Source organism: Pseudopodoces humilis, chromosome 7, assembly GCF_049639895.1.
Source record: "Pseudopodoces humilis isolate 2021_Gansu_Grassland_sample_001 chromosome 7, ASM4963989v1, whole genome shotgun sequence".
Classification (NCBI taxonomy): Eukaryota; Metazoa; Chordata; class Aves; order Passeriformes; family Paridae; genus Pseudopodoces; species Pseudopodoces humilis.
In genome coordinates this window covers 61073946-61098523 of record NC_142206.1, presented here as the reverse complement: position 1 = coordinate 61098523, position 24578 = coordinate 61073946, and the positions used below count along the sequence as shown (strand labels likewise).

General features: G+C 45.6%; 1 protein-coding gene across 1 annotated transcript in view; it reads right to left on the bottom strand.

The window, feature by feature from the left end:
* MAP4K5 (mitogen-activated protein kinase kinase kinase kinase 5) overlaps positions 1-16088 on the bottom strand; it is a 56697-nt gene extending 40609 nt beyond the window's left edge. The window contains exon 1 of the mRNA XM_088057621.1: positions 15710-16088. Coding sequence (XP_087913747.1) covers positions 15710-15817 — 108 coding nt within the window. The 5' untranslated portion in view covers positions 15818-16088. The remainder of the gene's footprint in view (positions 1-15709) is intronic.
* Between the last annotated feature and the right edge of the window lie 8490 nt (positions 16089-24578).

Genomic DNA, 24578 nt, shown 5'->3' with positions numbered 1-24578 from the left:
CTCCTCCTCATCCCTTGAAACTTCCTTTGTATTTTAAGTCTCAACTTAAAATTAGCTGAAACCAGCCAGAGGCCAGGGAAGCTGTTACTTCATGCCACGTAATCCAGACCTGTTCAGTATCTTGTGAGCTATTATTGACAAAGAAAATAATCATTTATATGCATTTATCCCATAAAGATGACATATATATAAAATAAACCTTGATAATATCTTTTGAATTCTAATATTTCACTTTTAAGGAAGATAAAATCAGTTAGATGTCTTATTGTCTTTAATTCTTCTGGCCTTGATCCCTTCAATATATAGGAAAGTCTCCTAAGAATTCATTTGATGCTAAAGGCTGACAAACTCAATGTTGGTGTCCACATCTCCATCAGCAACATTGCCCAGTTCCACATGACAGAAGTAGATCCCAAATTCCCAAGACATTTGCCGTAAGACTTTCTCCAAGAGGAAGACAGGGCTTCTGCCCTTTATTAGTATTGATCACAATTTTTATTTTGTTCTGTTGTCACAAAATTTTATTTTGTGAGACTCAAACCTGAAGATCACTTTCCTTACAGAATGAAAACTAAAACTACAGGATTTTGGCAGAAGGATTGCAAAGCTCCAACACGAGCCATCAAGAATGAACAAGAACGTATCTGAATGAGGTGAAACACAGCCAAATTTTATTTTGCTCAATGTCATTTACAGAGCTCATTTAATGAGAAAGAAGAGCTTGGCAGCAGCCTTTTGGTCACCTCTTCAACTGTCCCACAGCCTGACAGAGGATGAGTGACAGCATCCCACTGAGCACAGCTCTTCCAGAATATTTTAGCAGCTGAATACTAACACTGCAGAACATCACATGGAATCTGTGTTCAAAATAAATCAAAACAAAACACAAAGTACACACACAAATACTCCTTCATTTTTTTTTTAATTTTTTTTTTTATATCCCATTGCGTTGCTGTAGTGACCGAGCACATCCCACCCCACTGATGTGACAGCACTCTTAGTAGGACTATTTTGGGGAGTTGGGAGAGTTTTGTAGTATTACACATAAAAAAAATCATTGGGTTTTCCCACTGAGACTTGACTTTCTTCCCAAACAGCTGCTGTGGGACGATGGAACCCGAGGTGAGACCTGTGGCAATCCCAGTGAGCGACGCTTCCCACCGCACACCCCGACACCACACCTGAGAAAACACGCTCTGGGGAGGACATTTTCTGTAGCCAACGACCAGAAGTAACACAGAGAACTGGTTTCAGAACCAGTTATGCACTCTGCACTTGTGTTTTATTGGTTTTCAAGAGTGCAAGCCAAACAATTCCAGCCCAGGGGGTCCACAGGGTTGAGCCACGTGAGACAGTCAAAAATAGGGGAATCTTGGACTTTTGAATGTGTGCTCAGTGTCCTCCTCCAGCCACTTTCTCCTAACCACCGAGGAAGAGAAAGGGAAGGTTCATGCAGCAATATCCCTCTCACAGGCTCCAAATTAGTATTTTCAATTTCCATGGTGAAATCCTCTCCTCTCCCCAACGTCACCGTCTCATCTCCAGCCTTGGATCAACAGCCCCATTCAGCAGAGGAGCTGTTTGTTGGAGCGTGTCTTCGTTTAATCGAATCATAATTGCAGCTCCTGTGGCAGCTCTCCCCAGTTTATTCACCCCTTGCCAAGCTTCCCTCAGCACTTTCCACGATGTTCTGCTTGTCCCCAGTCACTGAATATCCCTTCAAAAGGTACCTGACCTCCTGCCCTGTGAGTGAAACAGAAGCTCCTCTGCTTTCTGACCTCTTACACTTTATAATTCTTAACCTGCTCTGTGTGGAAATTCCCATTGTGCTGAGTTTTTCTTTCCGTATCTCACAGCATCATCAAACAGATCCTTGAATTCACCTTCCTACATCTCTGAATTCACAATTCTACCACTGTCAAGAGCTCTCACCCAGCTGAAGTGACCCATAGAAATATCTCTCATTTTATGGGCTGCCTTAAAACCATGAAAACAGGGAATTCTTGGTGGATGGTGATTTGCTGGACTCTAACCCAATTTGAATTATGTCCTAATGCAAAAAATTTAAACATTCCTAGAGTTTATTACAATTAACTACACAATTCTGCTTACACTTGTGATTTACATAAATCTGGCAGATTTTAAAAATGCTTTGTAACTGGAGCTGGAAAAAACAAATATCAGCAACATACTCTTAATGACTGGAAAGGAGATGTTTGTTCTTCTCAAACACCATCTCTTTACCAGGTCAGTGTACCTTGAGCTTGAAGTTGGAGCTTGAAGTTGCCATCCTGCACAAGAGGACACCGCAGCTTTTTGCAACGCTGTACACTAAAAAAGTACTTTAGTAAAAGAAACCAAACTCTCTGAAAGTTCTAAAATGAAACATCCTTGAAAATCTGCAGGTTAACCCAAGCAAAGAGGTCAGAGCCAAGCCAGATCTGCTCAGAGCGGATCCAAAACTCGGTGTCAGGATGGTGTCAAGGGGAAGAATTCCTTGCCCTGGCTCCAGCCAAAATCAGCAGCTCCCACTGCTGCTCCCCAGTTTTGGAGGGAACAGAGTGTGTTGGTTCCTCTCCCAATACCAGCACACCCCAAAAGTACCCTCAGGAGACTCCTAGGAATGGCATTCAATCCATGAATTCTTCCCTAAATGGTGCCTGTACCAAACCCACACATCTGCAGTTCTTGGTTTGGGGGTTTAACCCCTTTTATACAATACAAAATAAGCAAAATCAAGCCAAAATTCTCCACAACTCCATCCCAAGAAAACCTAAGGAGAGTGAGACATCTGGATAAGTCCCTTGTGCTTGGTGCTGAGAGTAAAAGATGTAAAAGATGCTGAACGTCTTCTTTCACCTCTGAAGGTCTGTGAATGGATTAAAAATGTAAAAGGAACAAAGGAGGAAAGCTTAGAAAACCCCAAAATTGGACAACTCTGGCAAATGTTAATGCAAATCTTACTGGACATGATGATTTCTGCCAGACAGAAACAACTGTCATAGAATCAAAAATCCCACAATGGTTTGAGTTGGAAGGGACCTTAAAGATTGTTCAGTTCACCCCTGCCATGGCAGGGACACCTTCCACTATCCCAGGTTGCTCCAAGCCCCATGCAGCCTGGCCTTGGACATTTCCAGGGATCCAGGGACAGCCACAGCTTCTCTGGGAATTCTATTCCAGAGCCTCCCAGCCAGGAATTCCTTCCCAATATCCCATCTAACCCTGCCCTCTGGCAGTGGGAAGCCATTCCCTGTGTCCTGTCCCTCCAAGCCCTTGCTCAAAGTCTCTCCATCTTTTTTTGTTTGTTCCTTCAGGTCCTGAAAGACCACAATAAATTAACCTCAGTGTTTCTATTCTCTAGGCTGAACAACCCCAAATCCCTCAGCTTTTCTTCACAGAGTGATGCTCCAGCTGTCCCTCCCCATGGGGACACTCCACTCCCCTCTGCAGTGTGCTCACACCTGGGGCAGATGTCTGGCTGCTCTTTGCTGCTGGAAGAAAACACCTGAACACCATTCCTAATTTTTGTTTGTCTTTTAGGAAGCAGAAAGATCCAGAGGCAATTCTTCTCCCTGTAATCTTCCATCTCCAGGAGATGGAGAGCGGTACCAGACTCCTTTAGAGTGGAAAGCACAGAGGCTTTCAGAAACCATTTGCCAAACAGAGACTTTATAGATTCAAGACACTAAAAGAGAATGGACTCTTACAACCAGCAGTGCCTGATTTTTGGGATAAACCCAACATGAAGATTTCCATGCTCATTTTTACTAATTTATTACTCTGTAGTTGCAACAGAGCCATCGCTTTGGATCTCTGAGCTGAATATTGTACAAGGACAAATATTGATTTTGTGGGTGCTCTCCAGATGGATACTGCCAGTCCTCATCCCTCAGAACATGCAGTAGCACGAGGCTGGGTGAAAAATTCCCAGCTGTCACTCCCTATTTCCACATTTACAGCTTCCCCTGTTGAAAGGACAGAGCCCAGAATACGCAGAAGCCCCAGGATTTAAATAAAATGCACATTAAAACCTAAATCCCAGACCCACCACCGGCACTCCTGACCACAGCTATAATGCAAATAAGGCTTAAATGTATTTATTTTGCTGGAATTTAGATAGTTTATCTCTGGCAGGAAAAATTGGGAGGAGGAGAACCTACCTTCCACTTAGACACTTTCTTACTCAATGCCAATTAACTCAAGTAATAAGGGATTAACAGCTCATTAATGATGTGAGGCCAACTCCCTTTATTCTCCAGAAAACCACACTGAGGATTTGTATAAGCAGAGGGGTTTTGCAGGTCTCAGTAGCCACTAAAACCATTTAATTCTCATCCATGGTGATAATTATTGAAGGACAAAGGCCTGGGCAAATAAAGATAACAATAATAAAGCAAAGATCAATGCACAACTTAACATTTATTTTGAGGGGAAAAAAAATAACAAAAGAAATCAGCTGTGTGTTTCCAAGCAGAGGTTGGTTATTCTCCTATGAAATTTTCTTGGCAGAGAATCCTTTGCAAAATATTTGGCATCATCCTTCTAAAACTAAAAAGCCAAAGCTAGAAACAGACCCTGACCACAAAAATACTATTTAGCAACTAATGCAGCACAAAGGATACAAACAAATACCACATGAGAAAAAAAATAAATTTAAAAAGGTCCCAGTTTTGACTCAGCTGGAGAAAAAAAACAAACCAGAAAAAAACCTTTTCAAGTCACAACTGTGTGCATTACAGCATTACAGTGGTCTGAAAAGCTACTAGAAATAACTCATTTTTCCTGGGGAATAATAAACATTTTTGAACATAAGATCATGAAAATCAAAGAATGCCCATGGAGCTGCTGATATACTTAAAAATGAACAGATGCCCAACAGCTTTATAGGCCAGGGTATAAAATAGGGAAGAGAAAGGAGAGAGAAAAAAAAGCAAATATACCTTCTAATACATTAAACTACAAAGCAAGATGGATTTTAAAAGGATTTATTCACTAGAAGATACAGAGAATAAATGTAAACCAATTTTATTATATTCCTATGTTGAATGCATAGACCACGACAGCAAAGAAACCTCTCACAGTATTATGAAATACAAACCCAAGTAACATTAAATAATTATACATTTCATCAGCTGCAGGGGAATTTATTTATTCCTTAGAGATGAAAGAACTAAGAGATGTGACAACCAAAATATTTGAAAGGAAATATCTATTTGCCTCCTTTTCACTGACCAAAAAAAAAAAACCCACAAAAAAAAACCCAACCAAAACAAACAAACAAAAAAGAAACACACACAAAAAAATAAATCTGGCTTTCCAGGCAGGGAGAAAACAAATTTCTGAAGGAAAAGACTAGTTGCTTTTCTATAATTAAAAACTAAAGAATTTAAGACCATCATTTACTTCTTTACCAAAGGAAAAGGTATTTTTACTGCTTTGTAAATATGAGCTATCACACCGTGAGATGTGACTCCTCACAAAGGCAACACTCAGGAGCCTCCACTGGCTTTTTAAAGGGAAAAAAAATGGAATTTTGAGATTGCAACTGTTATATCAAGCCCTCCAAACCAAAGGTAAAAATCCTCATCAACTCCTTTTTTTTTATAATTTATCTGATAAAATCTAGAGATATTCAGGTGGAAAATGTAGATTTAAGTAGAAAAATCTACCTCCAACAAAGCTGTTCAGAAATCACCTCCTTAAAATCTCACTTCCTCAGAGATGAACTCACAATTACAAAATTAAGAGGAACAAGCCATAAATTTGCCTTGATGAAGAAAACAGGTCAGTGTTTTGCTCTTTATTGTTAAATAAACCAGTGACCAGAACAGAATTAATAAAGAAGTTGTGTAATTGAAAAAGTTAAAGGGAAATTAGCTAAAAATAGGAGTTAGAAGATTCTTTTTCTGTTCTATAATTAAACTTTGGTTTGCATCTGGACTGTATCAATTGTCACCTTCTTGGGGTGGGAGATGGGTAAGATTTGATGCTTCTTTATGATACTGGGACAGCTGTTTCTACTAAAATAAACCCCAGCATTTATTTACAGTCTTCATTTTATAGTGATGAAATAGTGATCAGCAGTATCTCTAATTCAGGAGAAAACTCAAAATCAGAACCTGGAATTCTGTTGGGATAAACAGAAATGACATTTTAGTTGGGTTTTCTTTTTTTTAGTGAGGAAAAATTGAAGTTCTAAATGTGCTGGTACATGAGAAAGGTTACAGATAAAATATGTTTTGCACTTCTGCTGATGAAGGAAAGAGGAAATATGCTGCCACTTCATTACAGATGATAACTGAAAATCGTGCAAGTTATCTCATCCTCTCATGTTTTATTTTTAGCCAGAACAGAGGAAAAAAAAACTGGTCTGGCTTTTTTATTATTATTGTTTTCTTAATTTTAACCTATTAACTCGTGTAAATGATGTCACCTGAAAACAAGACTCTTTTTCAAGATGTCACATGAAAATAAGAATTTTGTTTCTACAATTTCATCTACAGTGATCAAGCACCAGTTTCACTTCAGTCACCTGATTTCAAGCACTTGGCCAGTGACTTCCTCACTTTACTTTGAAAAATGAACCAAAACTGTGCTGCTCAAGTAATACATGTAATTACATAATTAGGATATTCTGGTAAATTGGGCCTGATGATTTAAGTGGAATTTTGAAAGAAGTATTTTTAAATTTTAACGCGCTGATTTTCCATCTTGCCTCATATATAGATTTTATTTTCTTTAGTGTGTTTCTCTAGGGTTTGAAATTCACATTTGTTGGATCCCTGGGGAGCCCCCAAGGCCCATCCCTCCATCTCACTGCTCCCATCTCCAAGGAATGCAATCCTCTCCCTGCAGCAGCTGTGTGCATTTTCCATGGACCAGCCTTCCCGAGCCAGACACCACTAAGGAATGTGCTCCAGAGAGCCAGAGGAAATCGTGGTAGAGACTCTGCACAGCCTGGCTGCTTCCCTGCTCCCAAAATTCTCCCTCAGCTCTGCTGGAGGAAGCACAACAAAGCACATGGGGAAAGTTACTTAAAAAGTCATGGAATGGTTTGGGTTGGAACAACACCTCCTTCCACCCCTCTGCTGGGAGCAGGGACACTTCCACTACAAGGTTGCTCCAAGCTCCATCCAACCTGGCTTTGAGCAGTTCCAGGGATGGGGAATTTCACAGAATGCTTTCATGGAGCAAAGCCACAGCCTGTCCTCCTCCTCCTCCTCCTCCATCCCTCCTGGAGCCAGCACAGTCAGGCTGTACTCGAGACATCCCACTGCAGGATTTACACAAGCCTCAACACCCACGGAATGAGAAAAAGGAAAAATCCATATTCCTGTGTCCTGCACAGGCGGTTGTTTGAAAGATCATGAAACCAAAAATCGAGATCTCCTTATCCATCCTCAGAAATCCCTTTGTCCTGTTTGACACTGTGAGCCAAATTTAAAAACGAGACGCTCAGGACAGGAACTGTCTGGCAAAGTTTAGAAGGCTCTGTGTTAATCCAGAACCTGTTCCTACCTCTTCATAATTAACCAAGAAGCAGAGGATTGTTTTACGTTTAATCACACACATGCCTGAGAAAACAAAATGGTTTTATCAGAAACTGCTCATCCTGGGGCCTGTCTGGGGTCTGGGCTGTCAATATTTACAAGGAACACATCAAATACTCTCCCCTTTACTCACTGTAGACCAAATGCTTCAAAATTTCAGCTGCTGTTGTTTCCCAACCCCTCATAAATAAAACACAAATACCTGAAGCTGTTCCATCACTGAGAGCAATGAGCACCCATCAGGCACAGCTTCCTGCCAAATTTTAATTCTTTTAGTTTTAAATTAAATTTAATTCTTTAATTTTATCAAAAGAAAATACATCCATACAAGACGGTATGGCCCCACCTTTATTCTTTTTACCTACCATGTTTACATCTCTGTGCCTGTACAAGAGATTTTACCAGTTACCTTCCCTTGGGATTAATGACTAAATCCCCCAAATATCTTTGGGAGCCTGATGTTTATAACTCAACTCTGATCTTGCGTGTCTGTACGTTAAACAGCAAGTTAAGGCAACCAGAACTCAATTCTTTATTGCTTCAACAGCAAGGATCAGCAAAGAATCACACACAGAGCTGAGAACAGGACAAAAATACAGATTATTGAGGTGGACCATTCCATTAAATGTAAAAAGTTATGTCCTTAATGCTGCACAAGACAAACCTATTCAAAAAAAATCCACCAGCTTAGGAATGATTTCTTATCAACAAGATAAGACAGAATCCCCCTGCAATAACTTTTTCACTCGGGGAAAAAAAAAACCCACTTGTCTTCCTGGAACGTCTCAAAATTCACATTTCAAACACGCTGCAAATCCAGCTTTTTCACACTGAGCTGAAAATATGGTTCATTCAGCTTTCTTTTTTCAGACATTCTTTCTCCAGCCAAATCTTCCTCATCTCTATGAAAACATGAACCTCCTAGACACTATATTCATACAGAAGACACAAAAATACACTTGGGGGAGGAGTAATTCCAACATGCCAAGATATTAAATCTGGAATTAAAGATGCCATTTTGAAGGATCAGTAAATGCAGCAGTTTTGGACACCAGGACTGGGGTGTTCTGAGGGTATCCATAATTTGTATCATCTTTTTACTATCTTTAGGGGAATAGAAGTAAGTGGAAACAGGATAAGGGATTAGGGAAAAGTACTGGAAAAGGACAATCCTGGAAGGAATTCTGTTGCTCACCCTCCCACGTGCTCTTTCACTCAAGAGCTTCAAAGATGTGGTCAAGCTGCAGCTTCTCCTCACGGTGTTTTCCATCTCTCATGGAAAAAGGTAAACTTTGGCTGAGGAGGATCCTGCTGAAAACATCCAATGTGCTGGATGAAATGAATCACTCCAACACTTGGGTGAAAGAATTTAGAAAGCTGAAGAGCAGAACTGAAATCTCTCTGTGCCAAACTCACAAATTTTTGTCCTTCTAGGAAGGAAGGGTTTATCCAGCCTCCATATGTGATTTTCCATTGGAAATCCAGAATGGATTTGGGACTAGCATAAATCCCCAAATCCAAGGTGGCTGTGTCCACTAAACCTTGCTGAGTGCTCTTACTGCTAGAAAGCCTTCAGAAACTGGGAAAGAACTCTTCTAGCTTCTTTGGAAAATTTAAAATGTGAAAACCTAACGAAATGGCAAAGTGTGAGAAAGTCACAGAACCCCAGAACGGTTTGGGATGGAAGAGAATTTAACAATCAACTCATTCCACCCCCTGCCATGCCCAGGGACACCTTCCACTTGCTCCAAGCCCCATCCAAACTGGCCTTGGATGCTTCCAGGGATCCAGGGGCAGCCACAGCTTCTCTGGGCACCCTGTGCCAGGGCCTCCCCACCCTCCCAGCCAAGATTTTAATCCTAATATCCCATCTAACCCTGCCCTCTGTCAGTGTGAAGCCATTCCCTTTTATCTTATCACTCCACATCCTTGTGAAAAGCCTCGGCAATCTCCACCACAAGGCATGGAGATTGCCTTGAGCTGAAGAACAACTTCATGAATATGGAGATGTCCCCCAAAATCACCTTGGGCTGATGCTGCCTCTCCTCTTCACTCCCAGCTGCAGGCAAGCAGCAGGTGCCAAACACAGCTAAAGGTAGCAGGGAAGGTTGTTTTTCCAGCTGGAATGAGGACGGACAGTTGCTGGTGTCAGCGGAACGCGCTGCCAAACTCCGTCACGGCCTTGCTGACAGGAAGAGCTGCTCCCTCTGACAGGGAAGATCTGTGAGCTTCTACCACGCACCTCTCTGACAGAACTGGGGCTCAGACACTCATCCCAGAAATCCTGGGTTCCTTCCAGGCTATCCAAATGTTGACAGTGAAAATGATCGCTGCATCTTCTGGAGATGGAAGGAGATCCTGGCAGGCCAATGCTCTGATCTTTGATCTGTTCTTCCCTCTCAGGTCTCTGCTGCTGGGGGATGAGTGGTGTGTGACCTGCACTGTTTGCTTCCTCTTAATGGATATCTCACATTGAGAAGAAATTAGATTATTTTTAAGATTTTGGAGAGTGTCTGCTCCTCAAAGTAAGAGACATGGAGAAATAACCAGGTGAAACACTACCTCCACCACATAACTTCCCATTCACAGAAAACACAGAATTCCAGAATGGTTTGGGTTGGAAGAAACATTAAAGCTCATCCAGTTCCATCCCTGCCACGGAGAGGGACACCTTCCACTATCCTAGGATTCTCCAGCCTGGCCTTGGACACTTCCAGGGATCCAGGGGCAGCCAGAGCTTCTCTGGACACCCTCATCAGCCTCACAGCCAGGAATTCCTTCTGCATATCCAACCTTAATTTCCCTCCTTTCACTTTGAACCCATTACTCCTTATCCCGCCACTACAGTTCTTGATAAACAGAAACATGAGTGACAGGATTTAATATTTAAAGCCAAACAGCTTGGAACATCTCACATCGAAGACCAAATCCTTAATAAGAAAAACTATTACAAATATTTCAAATAGAAACCCAAATATTTCATCTTCCACTGCTGAATATCCTCACAGAGGGTATCAACAAGCCACGGAGCACCTCAGCTCTCAAAACAGAAATCCTACTGACTGCATCCTAAAAGAAAAGCGTGCCATTCCCCAGAAGAGGAACTCCACAGCAATAAGAAAAAACTCAAGAGCACTGTTTTGATGTCATTCCAAACACCATTCCTATGGAAAAAAGAACACACAGAGTTCAGGCATAGCTACAGCAAACACTCCTGACCAGAGGGCTTTGATCTGTAGAGAAAGAGTGGAATCCCCCATATGACAGATGTTTTATGGTCATTTATATGTGGAAGCAACATATATTCAGCAGGGACAGAAGTGCTGAGTCAGGGATGGCCAAATCCAATTGGTCTGCAGCTGCCAAAACATGTTTGTATTACATTAGGAATATGTGATTAAAAGCTGTCACAGCCATAACTGTTCTCTGGTATCAAAAAAAAAAAAGCCTTAATACTCTGCTCTTAACTTGTTGACTTAAGCAGTAAAACACTTCAACTGATAAATTTTCATTATCTGAGAGATTAGAATGGCATTGAGAATTATTTTTTAAACATTAAATCCAGGTTCTCAACAGCCTTTGGCTGCACTGGGAATTAGAATCCAGAGCTCTGAGATCAAGGCAGTGACCACACAAGCAGGCTTGAAGCCTGATTCAAACTGGACAGAATCACACTTTTATGGCAACCTTTAAAAAAAGAAAACACAAAGAAAGTAAAATAAATCTCTGTTTGTTTTAAATTGCATTTGAGCAAAGAGTCTGTTTGTGCCACAATCCAATTTTATTTCTCACTATTTTCCAGCAGGAATCAGTAGCAAAACACTGCAGGTTTCTTCTAAGCTGATGCCTTCATTTGGTGCAGGAGATTAAAAAATAATGAAAATAATCTCAAGAGAAGAGAGACCAAGCAGGTGACTCCATAAAGAATGAAATTTTCATGATATTCAATAAAAAAGCGCCTCTTGTTTACAGGCAGTTTCTACCATGAATTTGCTGCATTTCTTGTCCCTTGTGCTTACTTTTCAAGAAAGCCACTGTGGCACTGCTCACAATCCTGCTTGGAAAAGCCCAAACAAGCCAGCTTTAGAATTTCTGCACAAGGTCATGTTTGATCATCGGGGAGCACAGACATCCCGCTATTCATCCGGCCCAGGGTGCCGGGCCGGCACATCCATGGGCTCCCGGCTCAGCTGCCAAACAACAGCATTCAACAAGGATGAATTTGCATCCATTTACATCAACTAGCCTTTTGTTCCACTCTGCAGAAGCAAGGAGCAGTTAAAACTCTGGTTTTGGGGCACTTGGAATGGAAAATACAAAAAGCTGGGTCCTGGGAATGGTTTGGGTTGGAAGGGACCTTAAAGCTCATCCCATCCCACCCCCCTGCCATGGCAGGGACACCTTCCACTATCCCAGGCTGCTCCAAGCCTTGTCCAGCCTGGACTTGGACACTTGGACAATTTCCCCTAAATCTCTCCACCAAACCTCTTCAGAGACATTAACAAACACTCCAATAAAAAAAAAAAATCCACACAGGAAATCTCAGGAAGGACGAGCAGCAGGAAAATTATCCCGCAAATCCAACTCCCGTTTTCAAAGCCCCTTGAGGACACCAAAATCCACAATTACACACAAGCAAATAACTGGATGTTCTGATGCAACCAAATTCCACAAGTTAAGCAAAACAAGCCAGTCTTATGCTATTCCAAGTACTTCCAGAAAATGCCATGGACTGCAGGAATGTGTGATTTTACAGCTGATGGTGGGACCTTGTTATCAAACCAGCCTTAATCAAATTAGGGCTACAAAGCCCTACTGAAAAGCTGCAGGTTCGCTCACGGGTCATGCTGGTGTGAAAACCCATCCTGGGAAACATCTAACCACACTGGGAATTTACCTGGGATGGGATCTGACCAGCCACTTCCTAATGCTGGAGGTTAAATTCCATTTACAGTCTCCAGCAGCTTTTTTTCATTTTCTGCTCCTAGACCCCAGTCAAATGTGTGTTTCTTCATTAACCACACACACAACATCTATTTCAGCACAAAACAGATGTGTTTCAGAATTTCTGAAAGCAAACACAACAAATTTATGTCATTTTAAACACTGCTTTGAGATTTTAATTTTTATGACTACGATGGGAAGACCTTTCCAGGAAAGCCAGATTAGATTTGAGAGACACTGGGGACATAAAAATACTATTTTTTAAACAGCATTTTATTAAGTTCCAGTTCTCATTTTTGTTATTACAACCTCTTTCACAAGTCAGTAATTCAAGATCTCTTGGTGCAATGCTGTGAGGGATAAAATATTCCAGTGGATCAGAAATGGTTTAATATTAATATCCTCTATTAAAAAGAAAAATAAAGTTTTCCCACCACGAATGAGACAACTAACAAATCAGGATTGTAATGGAAACTACTTCCAAGACTTCTAGACCCAAACTTGGATCTATTTACACAGGCTGTGAATAGACAAGAATTTATTTACAGATGGTTTCTCCCCAGCCCTGAAATGCATTTTGGGGAAAAAAAAGATATTAAAACAACATCAACAATCCAGCACTTAGGAGCAATCCTACAATCAACCATTGTGTGCCATGTGACAGACAAGAGAAATAAACCCCATAAACACTAAGAAAACACATCTCTGTTTAAAGCTTTCATGATAGTAAGCAAAGCAAAAAGTGAAGAAAAGCAAAGTGGGAAGGGGAATTTTGGAAAAACCTTAAATATTCTCCTGTAACCTAAGAGTGAAGGGAAATATTTGCTTAACCTCCACCTTCACCAACCAAAAAAGAGCCAATTACTCTAAAAACCACCAAATTCCCCAAGAAGAATTTAAAGCATTAACCGCCACTACCAAAAAGCATCTGAGGAAGAGGCAGATGTCCCACAATCAGAGAGGCTGCCTGGTATAGACATCCCAAAAACAACTGTGCTGGAGACACTGGTGACTCATTATTAGTGAAGGAGCAGAGAAACCACTTGAAGAGGTGAGGGGAAAATTCCATTTTAATTTAAGAGCACTCTCTAGCAAACCTTTCCCGAGCTCTGCAACAAAAAAACACTTGGATACTCACTAATAAATGCATTTTATAAGCACTTCTGACAGCCCTCAGTGAGCACAAGATATGCCATCTGCACTGAGACTTACCAGGGACTAAGAAAAATGAAAGTACAATGTTTATATGTTAAGTCCTTTCAAGAAAAAAAGGTTTACCTCACTTCTAAAATCATCATAACATCAATGACTTCAGAAAATAAGTTTGCTGTGCATATTTGTCATAAGAGGCAGTGCCATCTGATTCAGTATTCCCTTGATACAGTTCCTGTTGCAGGCCTTTACAAAAACAAAGAGCAAACCAATGACCTAGAAACAAATGCAGCCTCTCAAACTACTTTAAACTCTTTAACTTTATACCTGTTTCAGACTCCTAACAATGCCTGAAACAGCTGCCAAAAACTTTGATTTAAATTTGCCGGGCTGCACGAGGAGAAAGTTTGGGTTTACTCCTTATCTGAAACCGTTTCAGGAGTAGAAGGCACATTTTTCATCACCCAGAGAGTGGAGGAGGGGGGCAGAGGGTTGTGGTTTTTTTTGTTTAAAGGGGATGGATGTGTTTACATGGCATGGAGCAGAGCCATGCATCCAACCCAGCTCCGGAACCGGAAGCTGGATGACATGTCAGCACAGCTCTCCACTAATTACCAGGATAATGAGAAGCAGAATATTTCTTTTTCCACAAAGAGATGACACAAAAACACTTCCCTGCAATGCAACTAGTTATTTCTTGTCGTGCTGCCTGGTTATTTCTTGTCATGCTGCCCTGCACTGGGCAGGAACACACAAACAAAGCAGCTCAAGGTATGCTGAGTCCCAGATTTATGACAGCTGAAATGTACTTTTAAAGGATTTACTGCTAGAATTCCTAGGAAAGAAGTTGACTGATCTGTGCACAGCACTGCAGGAGAAAAAAAAATAAAAAATAAAAGAGGAAGGTAAATATGCACCATGAAAACTTTTAAAAATAACTCCCTGAGGTCATAAGTAACCATTTCAAAGGGGTGCTAGGAACAGGATCCATCTATAAAACTTCAATTTGAACATTAGCAAAGAGCCCTCCCCCAGCAGGAGCAATTACTGCTGCCTTTCATGTGGCACAGTAACACACCTTCCCTTGCACGCTTGGCTGTGTCAGGTCTATTTTAAGCACACTCAACAGCACTACAAAGGAAAACATCCCACAGCCTCCTTCCCCGTGCAGCTCTACACGCACATTGCCAAGCACAGGTTGAAAACTTTAGGGTTTTCTTTATAATTCACCCAGCCCTAAAAGCTGCTGAGCCGACTGGAGGTATGAGGAACATCCCTGATGTCTGAGGAACATCCCTGATGTCCGAGGAACATCCCTGATGTCTGAGGACAGGGCTCAGAAGAACACACCACCGCCTGCACCTCCTGTCCCCAGTGGCCGTGGTTCTGGTGATATGAGCATCAACACAAAGTTATAGAATCCCAGAATGGTTTGGCTTGGGAAGGACCTAAAATATCACCCAGTGCCAACTCTGTGCCATGGACAGGGCCACTCTTTGTATGCACCATTCCAAGAGCATCTACTTGATGAAGCTGCACTAACTCTACCTCGTGCTGCAGCTCCGTTCCAGCTTCTGAAGAGCTTTAATCTGCTTCTGCCTTTCACAGGCTATTATTAACCTCGGGGATAAAGTGGCACCCTTTTAATCAGGTGCTTTAACTGGATGCGTTCCGCAAACAGGTACAGCCAAGAGAGATCCTCTACCTCTCCTCGGGAAGTATCGCCTGCGATATTCACCAACTCAAACCTCCAACAAGAGCAGCGCTAAGAGAGAACCTTCTCTGGTGCTGCAAGCACAGAATACCAGAATGGTTTAGGTTGGAAGGAACCTTAAAAATCTCATTCAGTCAAACCCCTTGCCATGAGCAGGGACACCTTGCACTACCCCAGGTTTCTCCAAGTCCTGTCCAACCTGGCCTTGGACACTTTTAGGGATCCAGAGGCAGCCCCAGCTGCTCTGGGCACCCTGTGCCAGGGCCTCACCTCCCTCACAGTCAATCCTTTTCCACACAAGTGGGAATCCTCCGGCCCTGCCAGAGGCGGCCCCCCCGCCGCTCACCTTGTACACGTCGCCGTAGGTGCCGCTCCCCACCCGCTGGATCAGCTCGTAGTCCTGCTGCGGGTTCCGCCTCAGGATATCCCCGCCGGCCCGCGCCGCCGGCTCCATGTCCAGCGCCGCGTCCCCACCGGCCCCGGGATGCTCCTACCGCGGCGGCCCCCGGCCCATGGCTCCTGCGGCGGCAACGGCGGCTCAGGGGGCTCCGGGCGGCCCAGACAAAGGCGGGCGGGCGGCCGCGCCCTCCGCGGTTCCCCGGGACAAGCAGGAAGCGCCGGGCCGGGCTGGGAGCGGAGCCGGGCGGGGAGGGAGCTCCGATGCCGCCGGCGCTGCGGCCCGTCCGCCGGGACGGCCAGGCCGGGCCGGCTCCTACCTGCGCGCCGCAGCCCTTTGTCCCGCCGGGGAGGGAGGGAGGGAGGGAGGGGGAGCACCGCCGCCGTCGCCTCCTCCTCCTCCTCCTTTTCCTCCTCCTCCTTCTCCTCCTCCTCCTTCTCGTTCTCCTTCCGCGGCCGAGCCGGGCCGGGTTCGCTCGGCTCGGGACGGGACGGGCCGGCAGCGCCGCCGCAGCGCCCCGGCGCGGCCAACGCGGGCCCCGCTCCCGGCCCGGCCCCGCTCCCGGCCCGGCCCAGCCCCGCTTCAGGCTCAGCCCCGCTTCAGGCTCAGCCCCGCTTCAGGCTCAGCCCCGCTCCCAGCCCGGCCCGGCCCCGCTTCAGGCTCGGCCCCGCTCCGGGAGCCGCTGCCCTAGGGCTGGTACAGGGCGCTGCCCTCCCGCGGCCCTGTGGCTGCCGCGTCCGGGGTTTACGGAATCTCAGAGTGGTCTGGGTTTAGGGGAGCTTAAATCCCATCCCATTCCACCCTCTGCCGTGGCAGGGACACCTTCCATACCCCACGGTGCTCCAAGGCCCATCCAGCCTGGCTTGGGACACTTCCAGGGATCCAGAGGTAGCCACAGCTGCTCTGTGCCAGGGCCTCAGCCTCAGAGCCAAGAATTTCTTCCCAATATCCAACTTAAATATTCCCTTTCCCAGCTTAAAGCCATTCCTTGTGTCCTGTCCCTCCATCCCTTGTCCCCAGTCCCTCTCCAGCTCTCCTGGAGCCCCTTCAGGCCCTGCAAGGGGCTCTGAGCTCTCCCTGGAGCCTTCTCCAGGTGACCACCCCTAGCTCTCCCAGCCTGGAGCAAAGGAGTTCCAGCCCTTGGAGCATCTTTGTGGCTGTTTTGACTCTGTTCCAACAGGTCTTTATTGTAGAGAGAGAAGTGCAGGTACAGGCAGTCCTTTCAACCTGTACCCCTTGGTTAGAGGCAGGAAGAAAACCCCCAGTTTGGCTACACCACCTGTATTTTATATATATTTATATCCACATGTATTGTTATACCAAACACCAGGCTGAGCTTTCTATCTTTCACACCAGAGGCTGGGATACTTCCAGAGATGCTCGAGAGAAGAAGGAGGAAGACGAGGAGGATGTAGGACTGATCTGGGTTGCAGCCTTGCAGCCACATCGTGTAATCCTTTTAATGGATTAATCAGGTACCAGATACCGCAGCATTTAGCTTTGTGGGCAGCCAGTGCAATGAAAGTCACACCAGAATTACCTCAGACTTGCTGGGACTTGTCTCCCTGGGCTCCCTAAGTCAAAAAAAGCTTCTGTGAAACTGCAAAGTGGAAAGCATTTATAGCTGCCTTTCTCAATTATTTTCAGCAAAGCAGCTGAAATTCTGGGCAAAGCTCACCCATGGTCTCTGAAAGTAATGCTGAACAATTTAAGAAGCCCAACGGTGGGTTTAGGGAGTAGAGGAATGCTGGAATTTGCAGTAGCACTTGCTGCACAGAGAATCATTAGGGCCTGAAAGGAGGTGTGATTTTCTAGGCGTAAAAATTACCACATACTCAGCGCAGGAAATACATCTGCAGAAGTTAGGTAGAAAAAAATCAAATGGATGCCAGATGTAGGAGTCTCTGGTGTCCAGGATTGGTTATTTCCCAACAGATTCTGCTTTGGCAGCTACACAGCCCAGGCAGGTCCAGTATAGTCTAATGACAATGTAGTCAGCCAGGCACTGATCCTCTTTTTAAAATGGAGCCTGGGCTTTGAACTTGCTCTTACATTTAGAAATCCCACATGTAGTACCTGACAGAGTGGTGTGGATTGCATAAGATTTTCCTTGGAACCACAGGCTCCATAGCAGAATTCATTAGGATCTGTGGTGCTTTAGGTTAAACTCAAAGGCAATGTGTGCAGATTCCTGGGAATTGCATAGTGGCCTTTGGGTTTATTGGGATTTATTTATGGGCTCGTTTTGGGCTGCAAAATATAACCTGCCCCACCTCCCAGGAACAGGAGAGCTCAGAGCTGCTCACTTAAAGAGATTCCCATTTAACTTCCCCTTGTACTCTCCAAGCCTTCTGCATCCTGTACATCCTTTCCAACATAAATACCTATGTTTTCCTGAACCCCCAACAAAGAAGAAACTATTTACTCTTTAGAGAGCTGTATTTCCTCAAGTGATTTTTAACAAAGCAATTACCTCTCCCCTCATAAATCAGCTTCCTGTGCTCCCGATAGTGAGCTGTTTGTGTCCTTTTTCTTTCCCCTTCCTCAGCTGAAGGGTTTGGATGCTGCTTTTCACTCTGCTGACTTGCTGCTCCTGACAAGCCATCAGATGACAGCACAGCAAAAAGGACATTTCATTTTCCAGTGGCAGATGGTGCATTAAGACTTGGCCTCCTGGAAGATCTCTCAGATCTGAGTGGGCTGCAAAAGCTGCTGTATTTAGTCACTGCAGGGTTAAGTTTCACTTCCCACCTGGAGGTGCAGTTTCTCATCCCATCTTGCCAGTGGTGGAGAGTGAGCTCTCAGAGCCCATCTGGTGTTCTGAGCTTTAATCCACCTTTCCCAGCTGGGTCTCAGTCCCTGCTGGAAGCACATCTGTCCACAGATAAAGGCAGCACTGGGACTGTATCACTGTTACCATTTCATGACTAGGAAAATGGAGAAAAATGAGGAAACTGCCTGAAATTGTGCCAGGAGAGGTTGAAGTTGGATATTAGGGAAAATTTCTTCAGGGAAAGGGTGGTCAGGCATTGTTTGCCCAGAGCAGTGGTGGAGCCACCATGCCTGGAGGGTTTTAAGAGCGGTGTGGATGTGGCATTTTGGGAACATGAGTCAGCGATGGCCATGGCAGTGCTGGGTTAAGGGTTGGGCTCAATGGTCTTAGAGGGCTTTTCCAACCTTTATGATTTGTTAATGATCCTAATGAGTTGTGCAGAGTTGTCAGTGCAGGACATGGACCCTGTGCCTTGCCAGGCCCGTACTCCTGAGCACACGCTGCGTTTTCCACCCCAGACCACACTGGGTCTGGTCAAGCGTGTTGAGGAATGTGCTTTTATGCAGCATCTTCCATCTGAATGGGTCCCAGCCTTAAAAGGAATGTTAAGTGGTTTTACATAAGGCATTACGTGGGTTTGGAGAATGTGATCTGTTTGTGCTGTGGTCTGAGGAGGAAGAACAGCCATGGTTATTTTAACGAGACACCGAGGTTCACCAGGTAACAGTGGATGCAGAGCTGTAGAAATTTCTAACTGAGCAAGATAATAAAGGTGGTTTTAAAAAGAGTGAAAATACTTCAGCCCTAGTTTTTTACCTGACTGCTAAAATATCTTTAATTTTACACAGTCTAACAAACTCACGTGGAAGGCATTCATAACTGCTGCAGCACCTTCCCTATGAGTTGAATTTATTTTTATTTTTTTTAAAGTTTGTGGTTTGTGTTCAGGCTGGTTTTCCTCCCCAGTGGAACACACACTTGCTTCACCCACGGCCACAAGTGAAGGGCCTGCAGTGGAGCCATTCCCAGGCTTTCTGTGGGCAGCTTTCCACCCCTGAGCCCAGTTCAGGGTGCTGAACCTCCTAAAGCTTCTTGGTTTCATGCTGCTTCACCTGCTCTGCTATCAGAATCCAGAATAAGAGGGATAGGGAAGATTTTGTGGGATCCTGAACGGTTTCTTGCTGCTGGAGTGGCCCTTTGGGGGACAGTTGGCATGGCAGCAGATGTGGGCACATGATGACAAGTACAAAAAATGCTTGGAAAAAAAAAAAGAGCAGAAAGAGAGAGAATCCTGGCAAGATGGATGGAGAGAACACAGCTGAGAGCAAGAGGAGGAGACATCCAGGCCCGTTGGATGTTTCTTATGTCCAACTTGGGAATTCACTTGCTCAAGGAAGCACCAGTTTGCCATAGACTGAGGATCTCTCCAGGGGTTGTGCTGAGACGCTCTGGGGAGGGAGAACAGACACTAAAGGGAGAGGAAAGCCTTTTGTCCCTTGCAGGAGCAGGAGAATTGAACAAGACACAGCTCAGCCCTGTGTGCAAGGATTTGTTTTTCACGGAAGGAAGAGGGGCACTGTGGCTATACATTATATTTGTGTCACCCCATTTACGTAGATGCATCTCAGGAGACTTTGCAGCTGATTGTGCTCTTTGCATTCAAAGGAAGGAAACCAGCTGGACGCCCTTCCCTCCCACGAGCACGAACAGGAGGGCAGAGGTGAGACCAGACAGCAACTGCTCAGCACAAGGATACAGGAAAATGTGGCCATTTCCATGAAAAACAGAATTAAAAAGGGAAATTCAGAGCACTGCCTGGAAACCCGGCTGCTTCCCCCATTTCCAGGTGCACAAACCTGGCTGGAACATTTTGCAAGTATCCTGCTGAATCATCCAGACAGGTGGATTTGGTTGGTTCTGCCAAGAGGAGCTGGAAGCCTTTTCCTGGCTGAGGTGTATCTTCAGGGGGAAATCCTAGAAACAAACTTGGCACACACAGATTTTGGCTTGGGCTCACTAAAGCCACGTTGCAAACAAAAAAAGGGGTTGGTGAGGAAGGATGTTTTCAATAGTGTCCATCTGTCAGTGCAGGAGAGAGGGGACAAATTAAAAACTGCATTGGAAAGAGATGGGAATTTTGGCTTAGGAGAGATCCTCTGCCTTGCTGACCTCTAAACTGTAGAATCATGTAATTACCCTGAGGATAATCCAGTTCAACTCCTGGCCCTGCACAGACACCCCAACAACCCCACCCTGTGCCTGAGAGCTCTCCTGGAGCTCTGGCAGCCTTGGGAACATGGCCATTCCCTGGGGGGCCCACCATGCTCTGGTGAAATAATAATAAAGAGAAATATAATAAAGAGAAATAAGAATATCACGGTCAGATGGTGCAAAGGCAGCCACCAAAGTAAAACCAGGCCTGGGCTAATGATTCTTTATCTGCATGGGTTTTTTTTATTCTTAGGTAGTTCCTTTAGTTTACGGAGCATCTTCCAGAAGGAAGAACCTCCACACTGATTGATTAAATAAGTCATTTAATTAACTGCTGGAATTCTGTCTCCTCCACAGTGAAATACCTTTGTGCAGCTCTAGTGTGCAATCGTGTTTACAGAAGCAGCAAAGATAATTCCTTTGGCTGCAAAGCCCATGGAAATGTAGGCGGTCATAGCACAGTTCGGGGTGAGAAATGGGAGCTGCAGGAATAGCAGGATTTCCTAAGCAACAAAGATCTGCTTCACTTAAAATATTTCAGGAAGAAAAAAACCAAAAACCAACCCAACCAAACCAGAAAGATGTCAGGAAGGTTTTAGCTTCAGGGACGGGGGAAAAAGGTGATTCCGTTTTATCCCTTTTTGGTATTTCCAAGGAATTGAGGCCTCCTAACCCTAGAATAAGAAATCCCTGCCAGGCAGTGTAGCCACCAGGGACACATCCCCTTGCAATGCTCTTCAGACACATTTGACACCCAATGCAATTCAGCAGAAGCAGTGAAAGAGCAAAACCCAGAAGTGATAATAAAAACTGCGGGGAGGAAGCGAACACATCCCAGAACCTCGGATAACCACTGCAAGAACAGATCTGTCACCTGGGGGCTCAGGCAGCACCTTCTCCAAGGAAAACTCATGTGGATGGCAGCGTTTTCCTCGGCAGCAAGTCCCAGCGAGCCTGTGGTGGCACCTGAGCAAGAGCAGAGCCTTGGCAGCGTCCCTTTGGCACCTCTTACATAAGCGTTGCACAACGCGCCCGGTTTCTGTTTGCGAAGGGCCGGGGATATGAAAAGCAACTGGAAATGCTGCCTGGGTAAGTGGGACACTCGAATCAAGGTAAATTATGAAACTGCTCCTGCCATTGGAATGCAGGATGGATTTAAATCCAGGTTTTCTCTGAATTCCGGGGCCTTTTCTGCGCTGTGTCTCGCGGTGTTGAACGCCAGCTGTGCTCTCCCTCTGTGGGGTATTTTGTCTTTGTGTCTTTCCTCCATTTAGCATCGTTTTTCCTCGAGAATCCTTCCAGTGCATGAACGTTCTGCTGTAAAATCAGCTCTTTGTGATTCGGGCAGCAAGAATGTAAAGATGCTTCCTAAGAAGGGCTGTTTGCAACTGGGAAAATAAAGGAAGGATGAATCGGTGGAGAGAAGGGATGGATGAAAATGAACAAATGCTGAGTCACTCTCTGGACAAAAGATCAAGCCTTTGACTTGGGATCATAGGAAACAATGCAGGAAAAGGCCTTGGGAGTTCATGCAGACAATTCCCTCAGCACAGCACAGGATCAAACCTCTCCACTCCTCTTTCACTGGGATACCACATGCCATGATGGCAAGAGAAAAGGAGAAAATGCCAGTAAATGGGGCAGTACAAGCTTGACCTTAGCAGCAATTCTCAAAGGGAATGAGGAAAACAGAACTGAGCTCATCCCAGTTTAATCAGACTTTCAAATTAACAAATTTCCTTTTCCATCCTCTTTTTTTAAATTTTTTTTTTTTATTTCCCCTGTCCATTTCCCAGCTGCTTTTCTTTTAATCTCCTCTTTCAACCTATCTGAACCCCTCAGAAAGTGTCCACAGTAAGAAATCCCTCCTCACAACACCTGTCTCTTCTCTGATACATCGAAGCAGCAACAGGCACGTGCAATCTCAGGGATTAGTTATAAAAATCCTAATGCAGCTTCTGCAAAGCTGAGTGAGCTTCTCGTGGTTGTGGTGCCCGGCAGGGGTGGGCAGGATTCAGCTGTCTGCCATGTGAGAGAGCCAGCACTTCAGAGAGCCAAAATTACATGTTTCCTTCTGATGCTGTAAACACAGGGAAGAGGCCAACGGGAGGCAGTCACAGAGTGTTGGAGGAGGCACTCAGGAATTAAGTATCAGCATATCAATGGGAGCACAACAACACATGGCTTTGGTACATATCAGATGCCTGGAAACTGAAAATTGGTTCGCTTTTGAGTGTTCTTCCCACTGTCAGGAATGAAGAGCAAATCCTGCTGGCTCCTGTGAATGCAACAAAGCTGGATGGCCACTGGCTTTCCCTGAGTGCAGAAATATCAGCGCTCTCCCAAAATCTCCTCTTGCAGATACAATCTGGGGCTCAGTTCCCTTCCCATCCTGCCAGATTTTGTCCCTCTGGTGACCACCACATTTCCAGTTTAATCAGCTGATCTTTGAGTGCTGTGCCATGTGTCTTCCAAAGAGCAGCACTGGGCTGTGGCTTCAGAGTCAGGTTGATTCCAGCAGCTTGTTGGCATCACAAGAGTGGGCAAACAGCAGCTGAGGACAAGTGTGTTCACTCCCATGCTGGTCCACATGGAGCAGGTGGGAGTGGGCAAGTTCCCTGTGGAGCAGAAAGCCAAACACAGCATGGGCTGCGTGCCCAACAGGGTGGGCAGGAGGCTGAGGGAGGGGATTATTCCCCTCTACTCTGCTCTTGTGGCAGAACCTACTTGCAGTGCTGCTTCCAGCTCAGGGGCCTCCAGCATCAGAAGGATGTAGAGCTGCTGGAGCAAGTCCAGAAGAGCCACAGAAATGCTCTGAGGGCTGCTCTGGAGCCAGGCTGGGAGAGCTGGGAGTGCTCACCTGGAGAAGAGAAGGATCCAGGGAGAGCTCAGAGCCCCTTGCAGGGCCTGAAGGGGCTCCAGGAGAGCTGGAGAGGGACTGGGGACAAGGGATGGAGGGACAGGACACAGGGAATGGCTTCATCTGGGTTAGATGGGATATGAGGAAGGAATTCTGACTGTGAGGGTGGTGACACCCTGACCCAGATTGCCCAGAGAAGCTGTGGCTGCCCCATCCCTGGAGTGTTCCAGGCCAGGTTGGATGGGGCTTGGAGCAGCCTAGGATAGTGGAAGGTGTCTCTGCCCGTGGCAGAGGGTAAAATGAAATGAGCTTCAAGGTCCCTTCCAACCCAGACCATGCTGGGATTCTATGTTATCAACTGTGCTGCACTGAAATCCTCCCCAAAGCTGTCCAAGTCCAGCTCTTAACGCTGCATCCTTTGTGCCACATCTGCACCAGCACAGTGTCTCCTGCTGCCTGTGGATGCTGCCGGCACAGGCAGAACTGGGGGAGCAGGGCCTGGCTGACCCCACCCCAGGGCAGATCCCTGCGGTGATTTCTCAGCCCAGATGTTCCCCCGCACTCACCACCCGTCCTGGTTGTGCCGTGTCCCGCAGCCACGGCCCCTCGTGGGGCCCACAGGGATGCTCGGTGCCCCAGATGAGCCGGGTGCCCTGCCCTGGGGCCGATGCCTCCAGGCTGTGGGTGCCTACAAGTGCATCCAGTGCCCCCAGGTTAGGACACTCCAGGTGTGGGTGCCCCAATGGTCCCAGTGCTCTGGCAGGGATAACCTGGATGTTGGAGCCCCCCACCAATACCCCCGCGGGTGGCTGTGCAGCACCACGAGCGGCAGCCCCGCCCGCGGGCCCCCTTGGCTGCGCGCAGGCCGAGCAGCGGTGCCCGGGGCCGGCCCCGCGGGTGCCGTGGGCGGGTGCCCCGGCGGGCCGGACCGTGCCGGGCCGTGCCGCGGTGCCGCGCCGTGCGGCGGGCGGGGG